General features: G+C 43.1%; 1 protein-coding gene across 1 annotated transcript in view; it reads right to left on the bottom strand.

The window, feature by feature from the left end:
• The window catches only part of Cpsf5 (cleavage and polyadenylation specificity factor subunit 5), a 50468-nt gene that overhangs the window by 21546 nt on the left and 8840 nt on the right, over positions 1-20082 (bottom strand). Inside the window, exons 2-3 of the mRNA XM_067130405.1 lie at positions 11075-11275; positions 3456-3685 (exon numbers count right to left, since the gene is read on the bottom strand). Of these exons, the coding sequence (XP_066986506.1) occupies positions 3456-3685; positions 11075-11275 (431 nt within the window). The remainder of the gene's footprint in view (positions 1-3455; positions 3686-11074; positions 11276-20082) is intronic.

Below are 20082 nucleotides of genomic sequence, written 5' to 3'. Positions count from 1 at the left end.
CAACGACAAAGATAGTACCATCTTAGGCAGCCTAGAAGCTTCTGTAGGCTGTCTCATCATAAAAGCTGAACTCGGCAAAGACGGAGTCGCTGGTGAAAAGAAATCTGGGATGCAAAACAAGAAATACTTCAGAAGAGAAGCGTAGGGTGAAGAAGGCTGATCCTGTTTGGCGTCTTCTTCAGACGAAATGGGTGAAAGAGCCAGATCCACGGACACATAAGGTAGTGTCAGTTTACGTAACAGATCTAAAATGTTGTCAAAGCATCACTGAATTGTTTTCAGAGAAGGATTCTGAACCGAATGAGGAGTGGAGTGTGGCGCTGTATGCCTGGATGAGGTTGGCGCCAGCTCAGCAGGGGAGTGAGTGCACACCGATGACCGCACATGTACTACGAGCTTATCTGATCCCACGTGCACTTTGGATCCTTTAGATCCTACTGTGTGCTTGGATCCCTTCGATCACACTGAACACTTGGATCCCACTTGATGACTGGATCCCTCGGATCTCACTGGATGACTGGATCCCTTGGATCCCAATGGATGCTTTGACCCTCAGATCTCACTATATACCTGGATCCCTCAGATCCCACTAAATACTTGGATCCCTCAGATCCCTCTAAATACTTGGATCCCTCAGATCCCACTAAATACTTGGATCTCTCAGATCCCACTAAACTGGATTCTTTGGATGCCCAGATCCCTTGGATCCCACTACATGCTTGGATCCTTCTGGACGCTCAGAATACACTGCGGACAAGGATCCCTGGGATCGCCCTGGACACTCTGATACTGATGCACAATCTGTGGGCTTCTTGGAAACCCGTTTGGGTGTCAAACACTGGCGTTCTGACAATGACACTGACACTGCAGGCGAAACATTAGTCAGATCATCCCAAAAACTACATGATGGTTTGGGACTCTCTTCCTGATCTCCTGATCTGCTTGCATGGGATTGGGAAATCAGACTCAGCCACGTATATTGGCCTTTTCAGTGACCTAGATGTATTCTTAAAGCACCAACTGCGCTTCTTACTCGCATTACACTTGGATTCATCGGATCCCGAATCCAAATCACTCGATGAAAGGGCACGAACTCCGATATGGACGCCTTTCCAGCAGCTGTCCGCCGACCCCTCGGAATCTCGTACAACAGGCTCGGGTGAGGGGGCGACCACCAGTGGGCAAACCCCACCGACCTCCCTTAGACTTATGGTTTGCCTCCTCCCAGGTTTAGGGGAGTTTGACAGGGACCTTCATCTAGGAGCGTCGGTGGGACGAGTAGCCACCTCCACTGACACAACACTTGCACCGTGATCACAGGCACTAAAAGTTATCCATAAGGCCCCTTACTGAAGCCCCTACCTGAGCTACAGTGTTAACTAAGAGACCAAATTTCTGGTCTATTGGCTTCCAGACTGGCAATGGCATCGGGTTCAGAAGGTTGGAAGTTGGGTAATGGAGTTACAGGTAAAGTCGGAGGACTAGTGATAGGAAAAAAGGCAGTTACAGAAGTCAAAAGGCCATGCAAAACAGAACCCTGACTAACTGAACTTTTAGCTTCGGCTTTAGCAGTCACTCTCCTTTGTCTGTTCCTCTCAAGTTTATCTAAATAAGTACAGGCAGTCCCCGGTTATCAGCAATCCGGTTTTATGGCGCTTGTCTAGCGACGACAATAACCAGATTTTCGACACCGATTCCTGGTTATCGGCGCCGATCTCCAGTTACTGGCATTGATCCCTGGTTTTCAGCGCTGATCGCCGATAACTGAGGACCGACGCTATTATCGCCGATTTTCAGTTATCATCATGCTGTCAGGGACGGAACCCCTCCGATAACCGGGGACTGCCTGTAGTCAACGTTTCCATTCCCCTGATCCGACTCTTTGCCTTCATCATAAGTCAAGACTGAGGAGCAAATTTGTTCTCTACATTGAAAACAAATGGTATGGGAGTCATATTTGACTGAAGTAAGTCTGGTGTTGCAGCCCTTGCTACACAACCTACTGCTAGCACAACTAGTCACTGCTAGCAGAACTAGAATCAGACATCTTAATAATATTAAAAAATCCAAACTAAATAAGCTAATACAATTAGCACACTTGCTACCAAAGCAAAGAATACTTCACCAAAATTATGAAAACCATTCGGTGAACTAATGTATACTATATCAAATGAAAGCTGTTGTCAACAACCATGTTTAGCTGTCAACTGGCAGAAACGAATTGGGTTCTCTAGTAATGTTGTACCTATCCTTCCCTGATAGTGGGTGGGCGAGTTAATTACACCAGAATATTGGAAAGCTACCACGAATTTTCAAATTTAAGCTGCCGATAAATGAAACTAATAGCTATGTAGTTACTTGGTAAGTTACTTTATAAAATTGAGAGTTGTTAAAGTGTTGATTTTCATCCCTGGTGGTGGAACAAAGACTGACTTCCTCCATTTGCAGTAGTCACAAAAATTATCCAATCACTGTCAAAGTTCTGCTGCTGTCTCAGCTAGTACTAACCAGTTGTCCAGATACCTATAGAGCCTCATATTGGTCTGCTGCCCCCAGGCTGTCACAGGTGCCAAAGTCTGGGTGAATACCTGCTGAGCTATCACCAGGTATGAAACTGGAATACATTCTCTATCCAGATGAAACAAAGGTACTTTCTTAAAGCTGGATGTAAATTAACATGAAAGTAGGCATTCTGGAGATCTAAGCATACCAAGAAGTCCCCTTCCTGATGGCCTGCCTCACTGATTCCACAGCCTACATCCTCAAGGAGGTCTGCTACAGAAACTCATTCAGTTGGCCAAATGAATAATAAATATATTTCTTTATTGAATATATGAATAAATAAATGACTGCTGTCTGAAAATGGTATTTTCCACTGATACTTTGCCCAAAAAATCATGCTGGCGATCACATAGTTTTTATAATTTTAAACAAATTATTATGAACTAAGTTAACATTTGTAGAAGTACAGACTGCACTTCAGCCTATCCTGATAGATTATAATGGGTTAATTTACTCATGGCAAGCATTTGTGAAATTAGTTGAGTGGCAGGGCCTGATTACCTAATACTCTGTGATTTTTTATAAGGACCAACTGTTCCTTTACAGTAAAAATATGAAAACTTGGTTGTTCATGTAGTAATACATGTCACAATAGTACTAGAAATATCTTTCAGTAATTTATTACTTACAGACAAGAAATTAAAGTTTATACAGTATAAAGTAAAATAAATAAACCTTGATGTTAGATTAAATAAAAATAAATAAGCAGTTAAGAAAACATACCTAAAAGCTTTTTTAATGTAGATTACTATATTAAAAAATTAAAAATTGTAAAAAATTATATTTACTTTTCATGTAATCCCTTATGAATTTTTAGTCAAAATAGGAGAGATGAGGATCTTTAAAATTCATCAACAACACCACATTCTCCATAAAAGATATAAAATGCTAACCTTTTTCTCCAAGTTGTACAAGGAAAAGCTTTTTATGTTCCTTTGGCTTGGTTATGTGTGATGGGATATATGGATACTGAGGAGGCTCAAAATTTGGCCGCCACCAATTGCCAATGATATCCTCTATTACCCATTCCTGCTTTATACCATCTTGTCTACCCAAGGTTTCTGTTAAAAGTCGCTTCAGGCCCTCAACTTCATCTTCATCTGTGTTGAGTTCCCCACCTGGTCTGAAAATTACAATAATATAAATTAATGCCACTCAAAAAAAAAAAAAACTTGGTTTTTAAAACAATCTCCCACTGAAGTCAACAGTATCAAATACAGAACCCATTAGAATGAAAGCCTAGCATATAACCTATATGAGAGTAACTAAAGACCAAGATGATACCATATGCTTGTGGAAAAATGAAGTAACAACCTATTTTGTCAACAATGTAATGAAATTTGAAGTAATTTTCATTTTCCATAGGTGTACAAACCAGTCTTTTACAAGTAGGATTACCCTTCAGCATTGTTGAACTTGGTAAAAAGGTAGTTAACTGGTGGTTAAGGAGTGTGAGTGAGAGAATGTCTCTTACCCATCTAATAACACTAGCCACTTTTCCTTAGGCCACAGGAACCAAGCAGGGCAGTTGAGGTGGGTTCAAATATATAAAAGGCTCTCATTTGTAAACCTAGGAAAAATACAAATTAATTAAAATTCGTTCTTTGTTCCTACACAAATAGAAACCATTACCTTAATATATAGGAGACTTGTCCATTAAATGGGACGTAGTCCCTGTCAACTGACTAAAGCTGAACATCACAAATTACATTAAAATTTGTTATATGTTCCTACAGAAATAGAAACCATTGCCTTAATAATATCTGAGACTTACCCATTAGGTGGGAGATATTCCCATCAACTGACAGAAGTTGAACTCCACCTGGAAATGCCATGTTCCTGCGCTGGTGGCATAGCTGACAAGAGCAGTAAAGCCCTGGGGCAGATATCCAGGGTATTAAAGTACGGAAAAAGTATTGGAGAACCACAAAATCCCTCATATGGGAATTCAAGACAAACAGCAGCTACTTCTGGTCAAACCCAAAATTGGTGCAGCAAATAGGTCTACCTATCGCCCCCCAACCTTGTTACATGGGAGAGCTGGGTGCCTACCCCACCTGTAAGCAACCAGGAAAATATCTAGGGGCCTGTGGGTTACGTCCCTCTGGTACGAGGGAAGTGATTCCTACAACCCAGACACCTACCCTCATTGCTCAGAGGCACCACAAAGTTCATCCAAAAGGGTTAAGACTGGTCCTATACCATCACTTTGTATATCCTCAAATGCATACAATGAGTGACATCCTCCTCAGAGGAGTCATAAACTCATCAAATACCTCCTCCTCCTATGCCAGCCTAAGAGACAGACATGGAGATAGTACACCAGATTGTGAGCCCTAGCTCTTCATGAAGTATCTTATGGCTCGCAGTGGGCATAGGAAGCCTTCCCACTAGAACCATCGATCTAAGTCTAAGTAGAAAGGGCCAGAGTCCTAAGGGGAGAAGAGGCCCCTATGAACAATACTGAAGTGTTCTAACCCTCCTTCAATGCAACTGTAAACTGATGCATTTCAGGAAGAAGGAGAATTCATGGAACTCAAGGGTTCCTGCCTCCCTGTCACTGCACTAGCACTTCTGTAACCTGCTCACGGAGAAAGAACAGTTGTGTGGAGCTGATGGTTGTGCCTCAGCATAAATGAAGTGACAGCATGAATCTGCCAGTGTAAAAGAGCTCCAGTGAGATGACAGGCAGCAGAGGATAACCAACCAAAGCCAATCTGATTGTTCCTGCCAGGACAGTTTGCCAAACTTATGAGCATACTGGGTGTGAGATCCAACTTCTACCCTTTTTTCCTTGCATGTTAAAAGGAAGTAGGAGGAGTCCTTCCTGGAGCAGAAGCCCTGACCGACCCACTGACCAGGTAACTTTCGTAGTAAATACCTAGCAAGAATCTAAGATAATATTCAGGTGAGAACCAAGTAACCACCTATAGAGCTGTCCTTGGTTTGAAAAAATCAATGTCCCACAGCAGGCAAGAAGAGGAAAAACTTAGGGTTATGGAAGACAGGTATGAAGTACATGTTTCTCAGACTTGTCTAAAAATGAAGACATTTCCTAAGACAGGCTACCCTAATGGCTAGGAATCACAGACCCAACTCTACTCTTAGTCAACCCCCAACCCAAGCAATGCAAACGAAAAATATTTTGGAGACTGGTCCCTCATGCTTTATAACGCCTCCTGGCAAGGCTAGTGATCTTGGAGAATCTAAAGAGAAAGATAAGAAAGATCAATGTCTAAGAGAGGGAAGGGTAGTAGTCTTTGTAAGACTGATTTTTGCCCCAGAAGCCAGGACTCTTCCATTTCCATACTACAGCCAAAACGCAAGACAAGCAACCCTCTACATGTAGCAGACTAAATAATAGGACAGTTACACAGTAACCCCTCTCCTCCAATCTTCTTCCCTTCCCTTCAAGATGTAATATAAAAAGTGGGGATACAGTGCTCCCCCACTTTTTCGCAGGGATAGGTTCCAGAACCCACTGCAGAAATGCAAAGTCCCCTCTAAAAATCCTTACAACTGCCAAATACCCTGTAACCCTTAAAATAAAATGCTTACAACTGTCTATTTTAAAAGTTCACTGCCTAATTTAGTAGTCCAAACAAAAATATACCTTAAATTATCATACTAAAACAATATAGTATCAATTCAAACAAAAATACACCCCAAACCATCATCCCAAAACAGCCTAAGTCATCTTAGATCAGTACCCTTTAACAACAGCTACTCTTATGTTATGTATATATGCCCCCTAAAATGCTTATAACAATGATTTACTAATTTTAAAATATTAATATTAAGGTAAACAGCAAAATATCTATAAAATGTTAATACAAATTAAAATGATAATTTTATAATAAAATAAAGTTTTGTATATACTTACAAGTACCATATTTGACGGCGTATAAGACGCACTTTTTTAATAAAAAAATGGCCTAAAAAATCCCCCTGCGTCCTATGTACATAATGTAGGCTCAAACTTTAAGAATTTTGGCATAAATTATACATGAAACGTCACGTAGATGTTGTAGCCCAGCCTAACATTCGGTGTTATCCTAATAACCTATTAAAAACCAAAGTTTATTATAATTACTTATCATTATCACACTTACCATCACCGCAATTACTACTGCTAGTATTATAATCAATATCTACGTTGTTATTATCGATATTTTCATTAAAATGTGTTAATATCATTATCGTCGTCTACAGCGCATCGCCGCATTCCACATTTACAGACTTACAATGCGTGTGCTGCCACCTATTGGTGATTATCTCGAGAGCTTTACGGATAACAAGGCTTCGTTCAGTTGGTAGTTGGCAATTCCTGCTAACATTCTCTTTACGCATAACAACATGGCTTCGATCAATTGGTGGTTGACAATTCCTGCTACCATTCTCTTTAGGCATAATAACAAGGCTTCGTTGAGTTGATACCGTAACTCGTGCTAGCATTCTCTTTTAAGAATAATAACATGGCTTTGTTCAGTTGCTCACAAGACTCGAGCCATTACATAGGAAACATTTTTATTTATTGGATTTTACCCCTGCAAATATGGATACGGGAAGCAAGAGGCAAAGTTACACTATTCGCTACAAACTTCAAGTTATAATCATTTTACTGTACATCACCAACGTCGTCTGCACGCTTACAAACGATGGTGCTGCCACCTAACGGTATTCATATCAAGCCAAGAGGCAGCTTTCAGCTGCTGAAACGTAGTAAATTCCAGAGCTTGATTGCATACTTATATAATATATAATGGATATATATAACATATATTACCGTAGGTAACATCTTTATTAATGTTTTTGTTGATTCTGCCGGTAAGAAACAATGTTTCCAAATGAATGTATCGCAATCTATTGGTAAACCTATGAGGTAGCTTTCAGCAGCAGACGAAACATTCGATCGTAGTAAATGGCTGATTGTATAATACATATTTTGATAAATATAAATATGGTAAATAACTTCTTTATTAATGTTTTTGTTGATTCTGTTGGTAAGAAACAATATGCATATGATAACCTAATACTACAGTTTTTACTTACCAAAATCATATGAGCATAGGCTAGGAAACCTTATTTTTTTTCCCTATTACTTCACTTGCACGGCAGCTTGAATTCAAAATTTCACAGTTAACACTTCATACGTCTGTGTAGGTGACCAGTTCTGCCCACTAGCGGGAATATTAGGAACGATTTCAGCAGATAACTTCAATCTGTTTATGCCTTATGCCCATCAGCAGGGAGGAGCGTGGGCTCCAGTCATGTAATTACTTGGTAAGTATATACAAAACTTTATTTTACTATAAAAATGCCATTTTTATATAGGTAACCTACCAAGTAATTACATAGCTGATTCCCACACTGATAGGAGGTGGGATACATGGACATACTCTACTTCAAAAACATTAAGGATGCCGTGCGAGCATAATCATCAGCTAAGTAATTACTTGGTAAGTTACTTATATAAAACTACAGAACTCTGCCTGAAAGACGAACCACAGGAACGTCCTTGAGTCCGGATGGATGGGGACATGGAAGTAAGCTTCCTGCATGTACAGGGTGATCATCCAATCATCCTGATGGATGGAAGACATGAAGGAATGGCTCGTTTCCATATGAAATTTCGTCTTCTGGACGAAAAGATTCAGGGCGTTGGCATCCAGAATGGGTTTCCAACCCCCTGATGACTTGGGGACTACAAAGATACAGTTGTAGAACCCTTCTGAGTTGCGATCCTACTGCCCTCTTGAGAAGGAGGGATTCGACCTCCTGAGAACGGGCCGAGAACTTCTCGGAGCCTTCCAAGTATGCAGTCAAGACAATGAGAGACTTGACTAAAGGAGGCTTCTCCCTAAATGGAATGGACCTTGAGGATCCAAGGTTCTGCCCCTATACAATTTTATTCTTCCCAAAAGAGGCGAAGCTTTGGCTCCTACCGGCTTGAAAGTAGACTTCTTAATGGACCTCGACAGCGGACACAAATTGGCACATGGTCTTGGCTGGAGCTTTTGCTTTCCTCCACGAAAGAGCTGAGGTTGCAGCGGAGAGGCTGACTTAGCGACGAAGGCAGAGGATTCTCACGGTCACTTAGTGGACTGGGCCAGCAGATCCTTTGTGGACTCTTTCTGCAAGTCCAATGATATCTCCTTAACAGTGGCTTGCGGGAAAGAGATTCGGCTTGTCCAGTGGTGAGAAAAGGAGAGCAGACTTTTGGGTTTGGGTGACCACTTTTGTGGTGAAGGACCACCACAACTCTTTTCTCTAACACCCCCATTGAAAAGAGAGAGATAAGCTCTAAGGAACCATCCCTGACTGCCTTGTCGGCACACAACAACACCATCAACCAGTCCGAAGCAAAGTCCTCTGCAAGGTCAGGGCAATCCTCGATCTTCTTCACTAGAGCCCCAACGGTCCAAACAAGGAAGCTTAAAACCTCGAACACCTTAAAGATGTTCTTGACGAGGTGGTCCAACTTGGGAGATGAAAACATAATCTTCGCTGACACAAAAGCAGCACTTCGAGATGAATCAACCAGACCGAAGAAGTCCCCTTGGGAGGAGGCAGCAACTCCCAAAGAGAGAGCTTCTCCAGTAGCACAGCAAAGGTAGCTCCTCCAAATAAGCATACAGGGAGGAAAAGCAAATGTGGCTTTAACCTGCTACCTCTTCAAGGCGAGCCAATCATCCACTTCTCTGAGTGCTTTCCTCGAGGAGGAGGAAAGTACCAACTTGGGAGTCTAGCACTCTCGTCTGTCTGTTTCCTCATAAGTAAAGTCAAAGCCAGTGAGACCGGAGCAGCAGGCACCAAGAAATCAAGAAAGCTGGCTAGGAAAAACTTCAGTTAGGTAGCAGATGCTGAAGGAGAGGTGGATTCCTGTTCACAGTCCTCCTCATCTGACAAGATGGAGACGAAGCTGTATCCTTGGTCTTGGAAGCCGAAAGTTTTTTTTTTAAATCTCATAATCTCTGCTAACTAGCGCATAATCAGAGCTAACGAAGGGTCTTCCTGGGTAGAAGAGTGCGCTTGAGGTGGAGAAGGTGGTGCCGTGTGCACTAGAGTTGGTGCTAGGCACTCGGGAGCTGGTGCAACACGCTCGGGAGCAGGAGCCTGATGCATGGAGGCGCGCGTTGAGTGCTTGGAAGGCGACAGATGCATGGAGACTGAAGGAAGACGGCGGGCGCCTGAGCGAGTCTTTCAGGCGCTTGGGAATCAAGAAAGAGCAATCAAGGTACAAGAAGGACTCCTGGCTGTCCCTAGCAAACAGGGAGGTCGAGCTGAAGAAGAGGCAGGCAGTGGACCAACAAAGCTGCAGGAGGGCTGAGGGTTATGACTGGCCTCCTTATACCTCTTGACTGGAAGAGGGGAGCAATCCGCATCGACGCCTCGTCTGGACTGGAACCTTCCGATTCCGACAAGAGCCGATGCACACTCAGCCCTGTCTCAGCCTGGGATCTGGCAACAGGCTTGGCTGAGGGGGTGACTACCTGTGGGCAAACCCCACCGGCCTCCCTTGGACCTAAGGTATGTCTTCTCCCAGGTTCAGGGGAGCAGGACAGGGACCTTCATCTAGGAGCACCGGTGGGACGAGCAGCCAACTCCTTAACATGCACAACACTATCACTTTGCACACTGGTAGACCCATTTTCCATCAGGACCTTTAGGGACGCCCCCAATTCTGCCACAGTATTCACCACTAAATTAATCTTCTGGTCGAACCTTGATTCGAGGCTAGCAATGGCACTGAGATTGGAAGCATGGGAACCAGGCAAAGGAGTGTGTGGTAAAGAAGTAAGAGGGCTCAGGACAGGAGACAGTCAAAATCAGTGTTGAAGGAATAACTCTATCTTCTACAAGTCTAGGCAAAGGGGTGGACTCTAAGCTAGCTCTATTTTCGGCTCTAGAGGCCGACCTCCTCTTTCTATCTCTCTCAAGTTTGTCCAAATGAGACTTCCATACTTTCCATTTTTTGTCATCCTAATCCTGACATTCTATGCAAGTGTTATCCCTATTATATTCCTACCCCCTACATCTAACACACTTAGTGTGAGAGTCATAAGGAGACTTAGATAACCTTGTTTTACAATCTCCGCTGCAGAAGCAAATGCTTGAAGAGCTAGAATCGGACATTCTGACAATAGAAGCTAGATATAGTGTTAACCAAAGCCAACAATATAACTAAAGCTTGAAGGCACAACAAAAATTGAATACTTCACCAAACTCAGGAAATAACATCCAAAAATCAATGAAGAAGACTGAAGAAAACACCCGATATTAGTCAGGAGCCGGCAGAAAACAAATTGAAGCTCTCTGCTAAGTTGTTCCTCTCGGCCCCCGAAAAAGGGTGGGGTCTCGTCACCTACACAAAACAATTACTGCTACTGTGAATTTTGAATTTTTAGGCTGCAGTGGTTGGAAACCTATAGCAGTGTAATTACTTGGTAAGTTACTTTTATGAAATAATAAGTTACTGGCCATAAAAGAGTGAGAAATTTTAAGCACTTACAATTTAAAGAATGTAGTACCAAGCTGCAAGAGGAGGACATGTGGCAATCCATGTTCATGCACCAATAGGACGGCCTCAACACTTCTTCGCATTCCAATCTTGTCAAATTCTTCCCTCATTCTCTGAAACCTTGCTGGAACACTTGGGTCTCTTTCAAATAATGGATCCTTTGTCCCAAATGTATAATTTGTCAAAGGATACCTTTGTAAAAAAAATAAAAAGGAAAATACTGGTTAATATTAAAAAATGACACTTTTATAATAAAACAGTTTTATATACTTACCTAGTAATTATATAGCTATCAGTTTCTAGTAACCAGCAAATAAAATTTGAAAATTCGCAGTAGCAATTCTTTTGTTTTGTTTTGGTGTAACTAGCACTGAACACTTTTGGAGAAGGAGAGGAACAACACAGCAGAGAGCCTCAATTTGTTTATGCCGTAACGTCCGTATGAGGGGAGGAGGGAGGGCTCCAACCCTATAATTACTTGGTAAGTATATATAAAACTTTATTTTATTAAATAAAAATTACATTTTTATGATAAAGTTTTATATATATTTACCAAGTAATTACATAGCTATAGTTTCCTCTTGTATGGCAGCTTAAATTAAAGTTCAGTGCAGGCAACTGGTCCCGCCAACTAACAGGAATACCAGGAATGACTTAGCAGACAATCTCATTCTGTTTATACCATATGTCCATCAGAGGAGAGGTGGGAGGGTCCCAATCATGTAATTACTTGGTAAGTATATAAAAAACTTTATTTTATCATAAAAAAGGGATTTTGACGAAGGAAAAATCTATTTCTGGGTGAAGACCTGTGTCGCCCAGTGAAATGTCCCATATAGCACACATTTCTAGGTATAAATATTTGCTAGATATACCAGGGAAAAAAGCTATACAGCTAATAGGATGCCAGAGTTACTACCTCTGGAGCGATCATCCCTATAGGATGTCGGTATGTCATCTAGGAGCGAGTGGAAGCCACTACCACAGATGCTTAACCCAAATAGACCTCTCCTCTCCCAAAACCCCTCTACCTAAGGGGTGCCGTTACAGTGGTCCTACTCTGCTCGCTACTACTACTTCTACCCAGAACCTTCGTCCCGAAATAGCACCCAAGCTTAGGCCAGCCTAGGGTGGGAAAAAAGAGAGGGAAGGGTTCACTGGGCGACACAGGTCTTCACCCAGAAATAGATTTTTCCTTTGTCAAAATCCCTTTTCTGGGATCGACCTGTGTCGCCGAGTGAAATAGTAGCAGAGAATTGGCCATAAAAGCTTGTTAAATATAAAAGGTCAAATGTCAAAATCAAAAAATTTTACTAAGGAAAATAAAATTAATTTTGAATATGCTTTTTACTTATCCAAATAGTATAACAAATTATTTAAATTTGCATATGTTAAGTAAAGTATACAAAACAATGTAGCTAAAGATATTGCTTTAACAATCTAACTAAAAACCATCACCTAAATTAACAAAAATTGGTGAAAATTTTAACAAGGATGGTATGTACAAAGACAGGAGTGGTTTGTGAAGCAACCCAAACCCAGTCAACAAGGTAGAAAGGCAGGGAATACAAGCGAGGCAGGTAGGTGAGAGGTATACCAATTGGTAGGGCAAGCAAACTAAATTACAAATTACAATTTAAATAACATAATACTAAGCTGACTCTGGAGAAACAATGTTCCCTGCAGCGACAGCAGAAAATTTAAGAGCCTCTAAGGACTTAAGGTAGTGACGTTTAAAAACTCTTGGAGATTTCCAGCCCGTATATTTCTTAATTTCATCAAAATTCATATGTTGAAAGTAATTAAGTAAGGTGGCTACAGCACGGATATCATGGACCTGGGGAATTGAATCCGGGTTGGCTTGTTTAATAAAATAAAGGATTTGTTGTCTAATACCATTCAAGGAGATGGTTCCACCATTCTCTCTAACAAAAAGGGGACCTGAAGATCTTTGAGAAGTCCTTTCAAGGTAAGTTCAGAGATTCTAGCTCCTGAAGCCAGGCTAATTAAAAACAGCGTCTTCCTAAGAAAAGTCAAACAAGAGCAAGATTCATTATTTGTGTCTGAAGCTAATCTTGGAACGTCATTTAAAAACCAAGAAACCGTTTTAGGACGGGTTGTTGGTCTAAGACGAGCACAAGCTTTAGGAATAGAGGAAAAATACGAATCTGTTAAGTCGATGTTAAATCCCAACTGAAAAATCTTCTTTAATGCGGATTTAGTCGTAGTAATAGTACTAGCAGCTAGGCCTTTATCAAAACGGGCCTTAAAAAATGAGATTGTGAGATTCGTAGTCATTGTATGAACGTCTGATTCTTTCAGAAAGTTGGCAAGTTTTCCTACTGCCGAGTCATACTGACGGAGAGTAGATTCTCTCTTATCTGATTCTAGAAACATTGTGTTCAAAGGATCAATATTAGCATTTTTCTGTGCCGTGAACTTCATGAAATCCATAAAGTTAGGGCATTCAACATTCCTGAGGAAGCTGACACAGTCTGAGTTTGTACTACTTAGGTTAACTTTGGATGAGGAATCTGATTGGCTCTGAGTTTCAACTCTAATAGAAGAGGAAACCAGTTGCTCTTTGGCCAGTTGGGGCTACTAGAGCTATCCGGCCTTTTAATGACCTGAGTTTGTGTAGAACTTTCCACAGAAGATTTACTGGTGGGAACAGGTAGACCTTCTGCCACTTGTTCCAGTCTACTGACATTGCATCCGTGGCGTGGGCCCGAGGGTCCAGGTTCGAGCTATATAACTGATAGTTTGTGATTCGATTCCGTGGCAAACAGGTCCACCTGAAGTCCCGAATCTGTTGGTAAATCCAGTTGAAGGAATTCTTGTGCAGAGACCATTCTGATTCCAAAGGAGTCATTCTTGACAGAGAATCTGCAATCACGTTTCTTACTCCTGACAGATGCGTGGCGGACAAGTGCCAATGATTTTTCATTGCTAATGAAAAGATTGCTATCATTGCATGATTTATGTGACTTGATTTGGAACCTCCCCTGTTCAGACAATGAACTATCACTGCACTGGCCAGGACTAATCTGATATGTATGTTCCTGGCTGGACGTAAGCGTTTCAGAGTCAGGAAAACCGCCATTGCCTCTAGAATATTGATATGGAAGTGACGGAAAAGATTCGACCAGGTTCCTTGAACTTTTTTGTATTGTGAGTAACCTCCCCATCCGGTCAGAGATGCATCCGTGTGGATGATCAGAGCTGGTGGAGGGAATTGTAGAGGAATTGATTTGGAAAGACTTTCGGCCGTTGTCCAAGGTCGTAGTCTTTTCTTTAAGATTGGAAGTATGAGGGAGACTTTGTCCCTGAGATTCGAATTGGCTCGACTCCTCCACACTCGATTTATGTCTTTCAGTTTTGCTTTGAGAAGTAGATCTGTTACTGATGCAAACTGAAGAGAACCTAAGATTCTTTCTTGAGTGCGACGAGAGGCTCGTTTGCACTTGAGGAACTGTCTCGTTGCTTTGGCTATTTCTTTGCATTTTGCCGGCGGAATTGAAAGTTTGTGGGTGTTTAGATCCCACTGGATTCCCAGCCATTGAAATTGGGATGCCGGAATCAGACGAGATTTCTTTACATTTATGTGAAATCCTAGATATTCTAGAAACTGGATGACCTTTCTGGTCGCTTTCCGGCACTCGGTGTCGTTGGGAGCCCAGATTAGCCAATCGTCTAGATAAGCCACGAGCCTGATGCCTTGAGACCTCAGTTCCTGTACCACAGATTCTCCTAGTTTGGTGAAGATCCTGGGTGCTATCTAGTTTGGTGAAGATCCTGGGTGCTATGTTGAGCCCGAAAGGCATTACTCTGAAGGAGTAGGCCTGTTTGCCTAGTCTGAATCCTAGGTAGGGAGAGAAGTTTCTCGCCATTGGGACATGATAATATGCGTCTGTAAGATCTATAGAGGTGGTGACGGCCCCATGGGAAGTAAGGTCCGCACCTGAGAGACGGTCAACATAATGGAACTTGTCGCATTGTATATAAGAATTCAGAGTTGATAGGTCCAATATCACTCTTCTTTTGTCTGAGTCTTTCTTTGCACGCTGAACAAGCGTCCTTGAAATTTTAGATGTCTGACTTTCTTTATTGCCTTCTTTAGAAGAAGGTCTTTTGCATATTCTAACAGATCCGGTGTTGGGGTCTGATAGAATCTGACTGGTGGAGGAGGTCCTTCTATCCAGCTCCACCCCAACGGGAGCAGACATAAAAATGTATGGCACTGACGAAATCACCATCCTTGAGGGGCCAGGCAGGGATAAGAGGGCCAGGAAATCAGGAGGCAGCAGCATGGAATGGAGCGTGGCATGAGCGGCCGACACCTGGGTGCCCAGGTGTGAGGCCACCGTCACAGGCAGCTTCCCGAAAGATGTCATGGTGACAGTCGTGGTGGTAGATGTGGCGGCTGCGTTGGTTGTCACCAGAGCGCCTGACAGATGGGATACCAGACCCTCCAGTGACGGAACGCCAGGAAGACGCAGATGCAGCCAGGCAGAGGTGAGATCAGATACCTGGCTACCAAGAAACGCTTCCACTGCCAAACCTGAGGAAAAAGTCAGGTCAAACATGGAAGCCTCTACTCGCTCCGGGGGGAAAAATTCGCCCCTGGGAGCGAGGAGAGGCCCCAGAGAGGATGTCCTGAACGTCCGCTCCCCTGTGATCTTCCAAACCCAACGATGGCAGCCTTCCACACCCAACGAAACGAATGAGGAAGGGAAGGGGAAATCCTCACCCAAAGGAGAGGCAGCAAAAAGGGGAAGCTTGCCGGGAGGGAGAAACGATCCCAATGGGTCAGCCACCAAGGGAGTCGTTGCGGGCGTGTTACACTTGGACGACGCCTTGGTGGGCTTCCTACAGTATTGTCTCCTCCCTTCAAACTTCGCCCACTGCTCAGCTAACCAGGAAGAACACTCAGCACAAGGAGAAGTGCGTGAACACACACGTCCCCTGCAGGTGGGGCAGAAGGCGTGTGGGTCCATATCCATGCTAGAGCGAGAAGTGTTACATTTCTTTCCTCCAACCCCAGGACACACGCTGGGGAAAGGAGGACTTACGAGGTTTATCCACATTCATGGTAGAAAAAAAATGCAAAAACAATAAAGATCCCACTGGGAAAAACAGCTCAAAGGTGGTCAGGGCAGGGAGCGAAAGAAAACAAATCTGCCGTGCGCGACAGCCGAAAGCAAATTGGAATGTTTACATCCGGGCAGGCAGTACTCCTGCCTCCCGGTAGTTAATTTCCTAACCACCTTGTTCGAAAGTTCAACGGCCACTTCCAGCTGCTCTGAAAGTAATTCCTAATGTAAAGGACCGATGGTTTGTATATCATGTCAGAACAAATGCCTTTCACAAAATGGTCTAATTCTGAAGCTGTGAACATAATCTTAGCAGAGTTAAGAGCCGACCTCCACATTGTGTCTACAAGGCTGGAGAAGTCCCCTTGGGAGGAGGCAGAAACTCCCAGCAAAGGCACTTCCCCAGTGGAGTAAGACGAGTACCTCCTTGGCGACAGATGGGAGGGAGGTGCGCTGAAAACTCCTTTACCCAGCTCCCTCTTTCCTGCTAACCAGCTGTCAATGCCCACTGCCTTCCTAGAGGATGAGAACAGGATCATCTTCGGCAGTCTGGAGGCCGCAACTGGCTGTCTCACCAAGAAGGCCAAACCAGGTGGTGACGGGGCCCTTGGAAAGAAGAAATTTGGATAGCACAAGAGGAAGATCTCAAGGGGGCCGAATAAGCTGATGCAAGATGATCTTGATCAACAGCTTCTTCATTGTCTTCTTCATCTGATGTAATGGGAGAAGGAGTTAAGTCTGCCTGATCCTGTGTGGCAGCAGATTGCTTTTGTAAAAGCCCAAGGATATTATCCAACTGCTGTTGGATAGGTTCCAACGAAGGATCCGTGACAGCAGGCGTTGGTGCCAAATGCTTGGCTTCTGGTGTCAAGCGTACCGAAGGCGAGAATTCTGGCACATGGCACTCAGAAACTGAGTGTACAGACACTGGGCTCCACTCAGCAGTTGGGCGCTTGGACACTGAGTGCTCTTAACTCAATTGCTCAAACACTGGGCGATCTGACACCATATGCTTGGACATTGGGCATTCGGACACTGTGCGCTTGCAAGTTGGGCACCTCGACACAGAATGGTCGGAAGACTGGCTCTCCCTCAACAATGTGTTATACACAACCAACTCAAGACTAAACCCAAAACTGCAGGAGGGAAGAGGACTATGTTCTTGTTCCCTGAGAATCTTACATGGGAGCGGGGAAGCGTGCTCAGTGGAAGGAGCATGCCTTTTCAATGGCCTTGGCACTTTTGAAAATCGTTTACGCCCCCTATACACACTGGTGTCCAAATCGCTAGATGACAGAGCATGCACATCCATATGAATGCCTTTCCAATGGCATTCCGCCGAGTCCTGGGTTCGATCAACAGGCTCGGTGTTGAGGGGGCGACTATCTGTGGGCAAACCCCACCAACCTTGGACTTCCGGTTTGCTTCCTCCCAGGTTTGGGGGAGTCTTAACATTGACTTTTGTCTAGGAGCATCGGTGGGACGAGTAGTCACCTCCTCAACTTGCACTGCAATTGCACCAACACTAATTATGCTTAACTATCTAGGCTGGCGATGGCATCGGGTTCGTAAAATGGGAGCCAGGTAACGTAGTTCCAAGGAAAAGTCGGAGGGCTGTTGATCGGGGAGAACACAGGTAGTGGTGTAGAAGGCACAGGCTGAGAAGCAATATCCGATTTCAGAGTAGAAACCTGACTAGCTAAACCCTTAGCCTTGGCTCTAGCAGCTGCCTTTCTCTGTCTGTCTCTTTGGAGTCCATCTATATGTGCTTCCAAAACTTTCCATTTACCCTGATCCCAGTCCTTGCAATCATCACATTCAGTTCAAACGAGCAAATTTGCCCTCTACAATGGCAACACAAAGTGTGTGAGTCATACTTACCAGAAATAAGTCTAGTATTACAGCCTTTGCTGCAATGGCTAATACTAGACATGCTAAAATCTGACATACTAAGTCACAATAAGTCACAAGTCTGAATAATCAGCTAGCTAAGCTAATAAATAGCACGCTGCCAACATGAATGCATACTTCACCAAAGGTGAAAGATACAACCATCCAGCAAAATTCAAATCAGTACTGCTCAACCAACCAAGTACAGTTGTTGACTGGTAGAAACGAATTGGGTTCTTCAGCATTGTTGTACTTATTCTTCCCCCGGTAGTGGGCGGGGTCTAGTTACCTACACTAACACAATAGTGTGTTATCGCGAATTTCAAATTTAGAACTGCCACGGTTAAGGGAACTAATAGCTATGTAGTTACTTGGTAAGTTACTTATACAAAATGAGGCTCTCTGGTGTGTCATTCCTCTCTCTCTCTCTCTCTCCCCGAAAGTGGGCAGGGCTAGTTACACCAAAACAAAACAAAAGAATAGCTACCTCGAATTTTCACATTTTAGCTGCCGGTTACTAGAAATTGATAGCTATGTAATTACTTGGTAGGTTACTTAAATAAAAATGAGTTTTGTTTTGCCTGACTGTATTCATAGAGCCAATATAATTTCTTTAAAGATGCCTGAATAGCACTGCAATAATACATCACACTTTTGCCTACCTATACACACACACACACACACACACATACACACTGTACATAACCAACTCCATTGTTGTGTGGTAGATTCCTCTTTATACTGGAACAAATAAATACAAACCACATACCAAATGATAAAATCTTGGAAATTCAGCTTATACACTGACCAATTCACACAATACTATACAGTGAACTAACCCCGTAGGAAGGTTGTGCTGCAAAGCACCTCACATGGTGCACTGTAGGCATTACTCATGTCTCTGCAATTTCCCTTCATTCCCTAGCCACAATCCCTTTCATCCCCTTTCCTATACCTTCAATCATATTCTCTTTCGCCCAGCTTACTTTCCACCTTCTTACATTTGTTTCAACCTTATTTTCAGCACCAAATGACTTCATAGGTCCAAGTGCTTGGCCTTTGGCCTAAATTTTATTTTCAATTCAATTTACACAGTGAACTCATATAAATGACAGCTCAGTTCTAATATAAGGGCTGGGCATATTTAAAAATTACTTAAACATGACATTTTTATAATAAAATAAAGTTTTATACATACTTACCAAGTAATTACATCGCTATAGTTTTTATTAACCCTTAAACGCCGACTGGACGTATCATAAGTCAACTAAAATTGTCTGTCGGGTGACAAGTGGACGTACCGTACGTCGACTACAAAAAATTTCAACCTTCGGTCAACTTTTACTGGACCGAAATGGTCGAAAAATGCAATTGTAAGCTAAAAGTCTTACATTCTAGTAATATACAATCATTTACCTTCATTTTGCAACAAATTGGAAGTCTCTAGCACGATATTTCGATTTATGGTGAATTTTTGAAAAAAAACTTTTCCTTACGTCTACGAGAAAAATACGGCTGTAAAAGCCTGGAGACCAATCTGACACGACTTCCACAGCACCCTTGCTCAGCATGGCTTGCACTTCTTGCTCTAGTGCGGAGTCCTTCGGTGATCCTAGGACATGAGGGGTGGCTGCGACTTGAAGGGTAGTAGATATCCCTCCCAAAGAACATCCACTATCCAGGTCTCGGCTCCGTATTGCTGCCATGTTGCCCAATGGTACGACAGGCAACCCCCTGCCTTTGGAAGCAGTCGGGGGGGGGGGGTGTTCTGCCCGTGGCGTTTCCCCTTCTTCTTCTTCTCCTTGCTCCCTTTACCAGATTGAAAAGCAGGCTGAAAGGGGAGGGTAGACCCACTCTTCCCAGAGGAAGAAGAAGGCTGGGTGTTCCCACAGGATCTCTTCGAAGAATGAAACTTCTTAGCGGCATGAGCCGAGGGCCTGGCCACAGTGGAACGCGAAGACCCGCAGGTCTTGGCCACTGCCTGGTGAACAAGGCAGTCGCTGTCATTGGCCCGAC

This window comes from Macrobrachium rosenbergii, chromosome 3 (genome assembly GCF_040412425.1).
Source record: "Macrobrachium rosenbergii isolate ZJJX-2024 chromosome 3, ASM4041242v1, whole genome shotgun sequence".
Lineage (NCBI taxonomy): Eukaryota > Metazoa > Arthropoda > Malacostraca > Decapoda > Palaemonidae > Macrobrachium > Macrobrachium rosenbergii.
The sequence above is the reverse complement of the archived record's forward strand: the minus strand, read 5'-3'. Positions and strand labels throughout refer to the sequence as shown.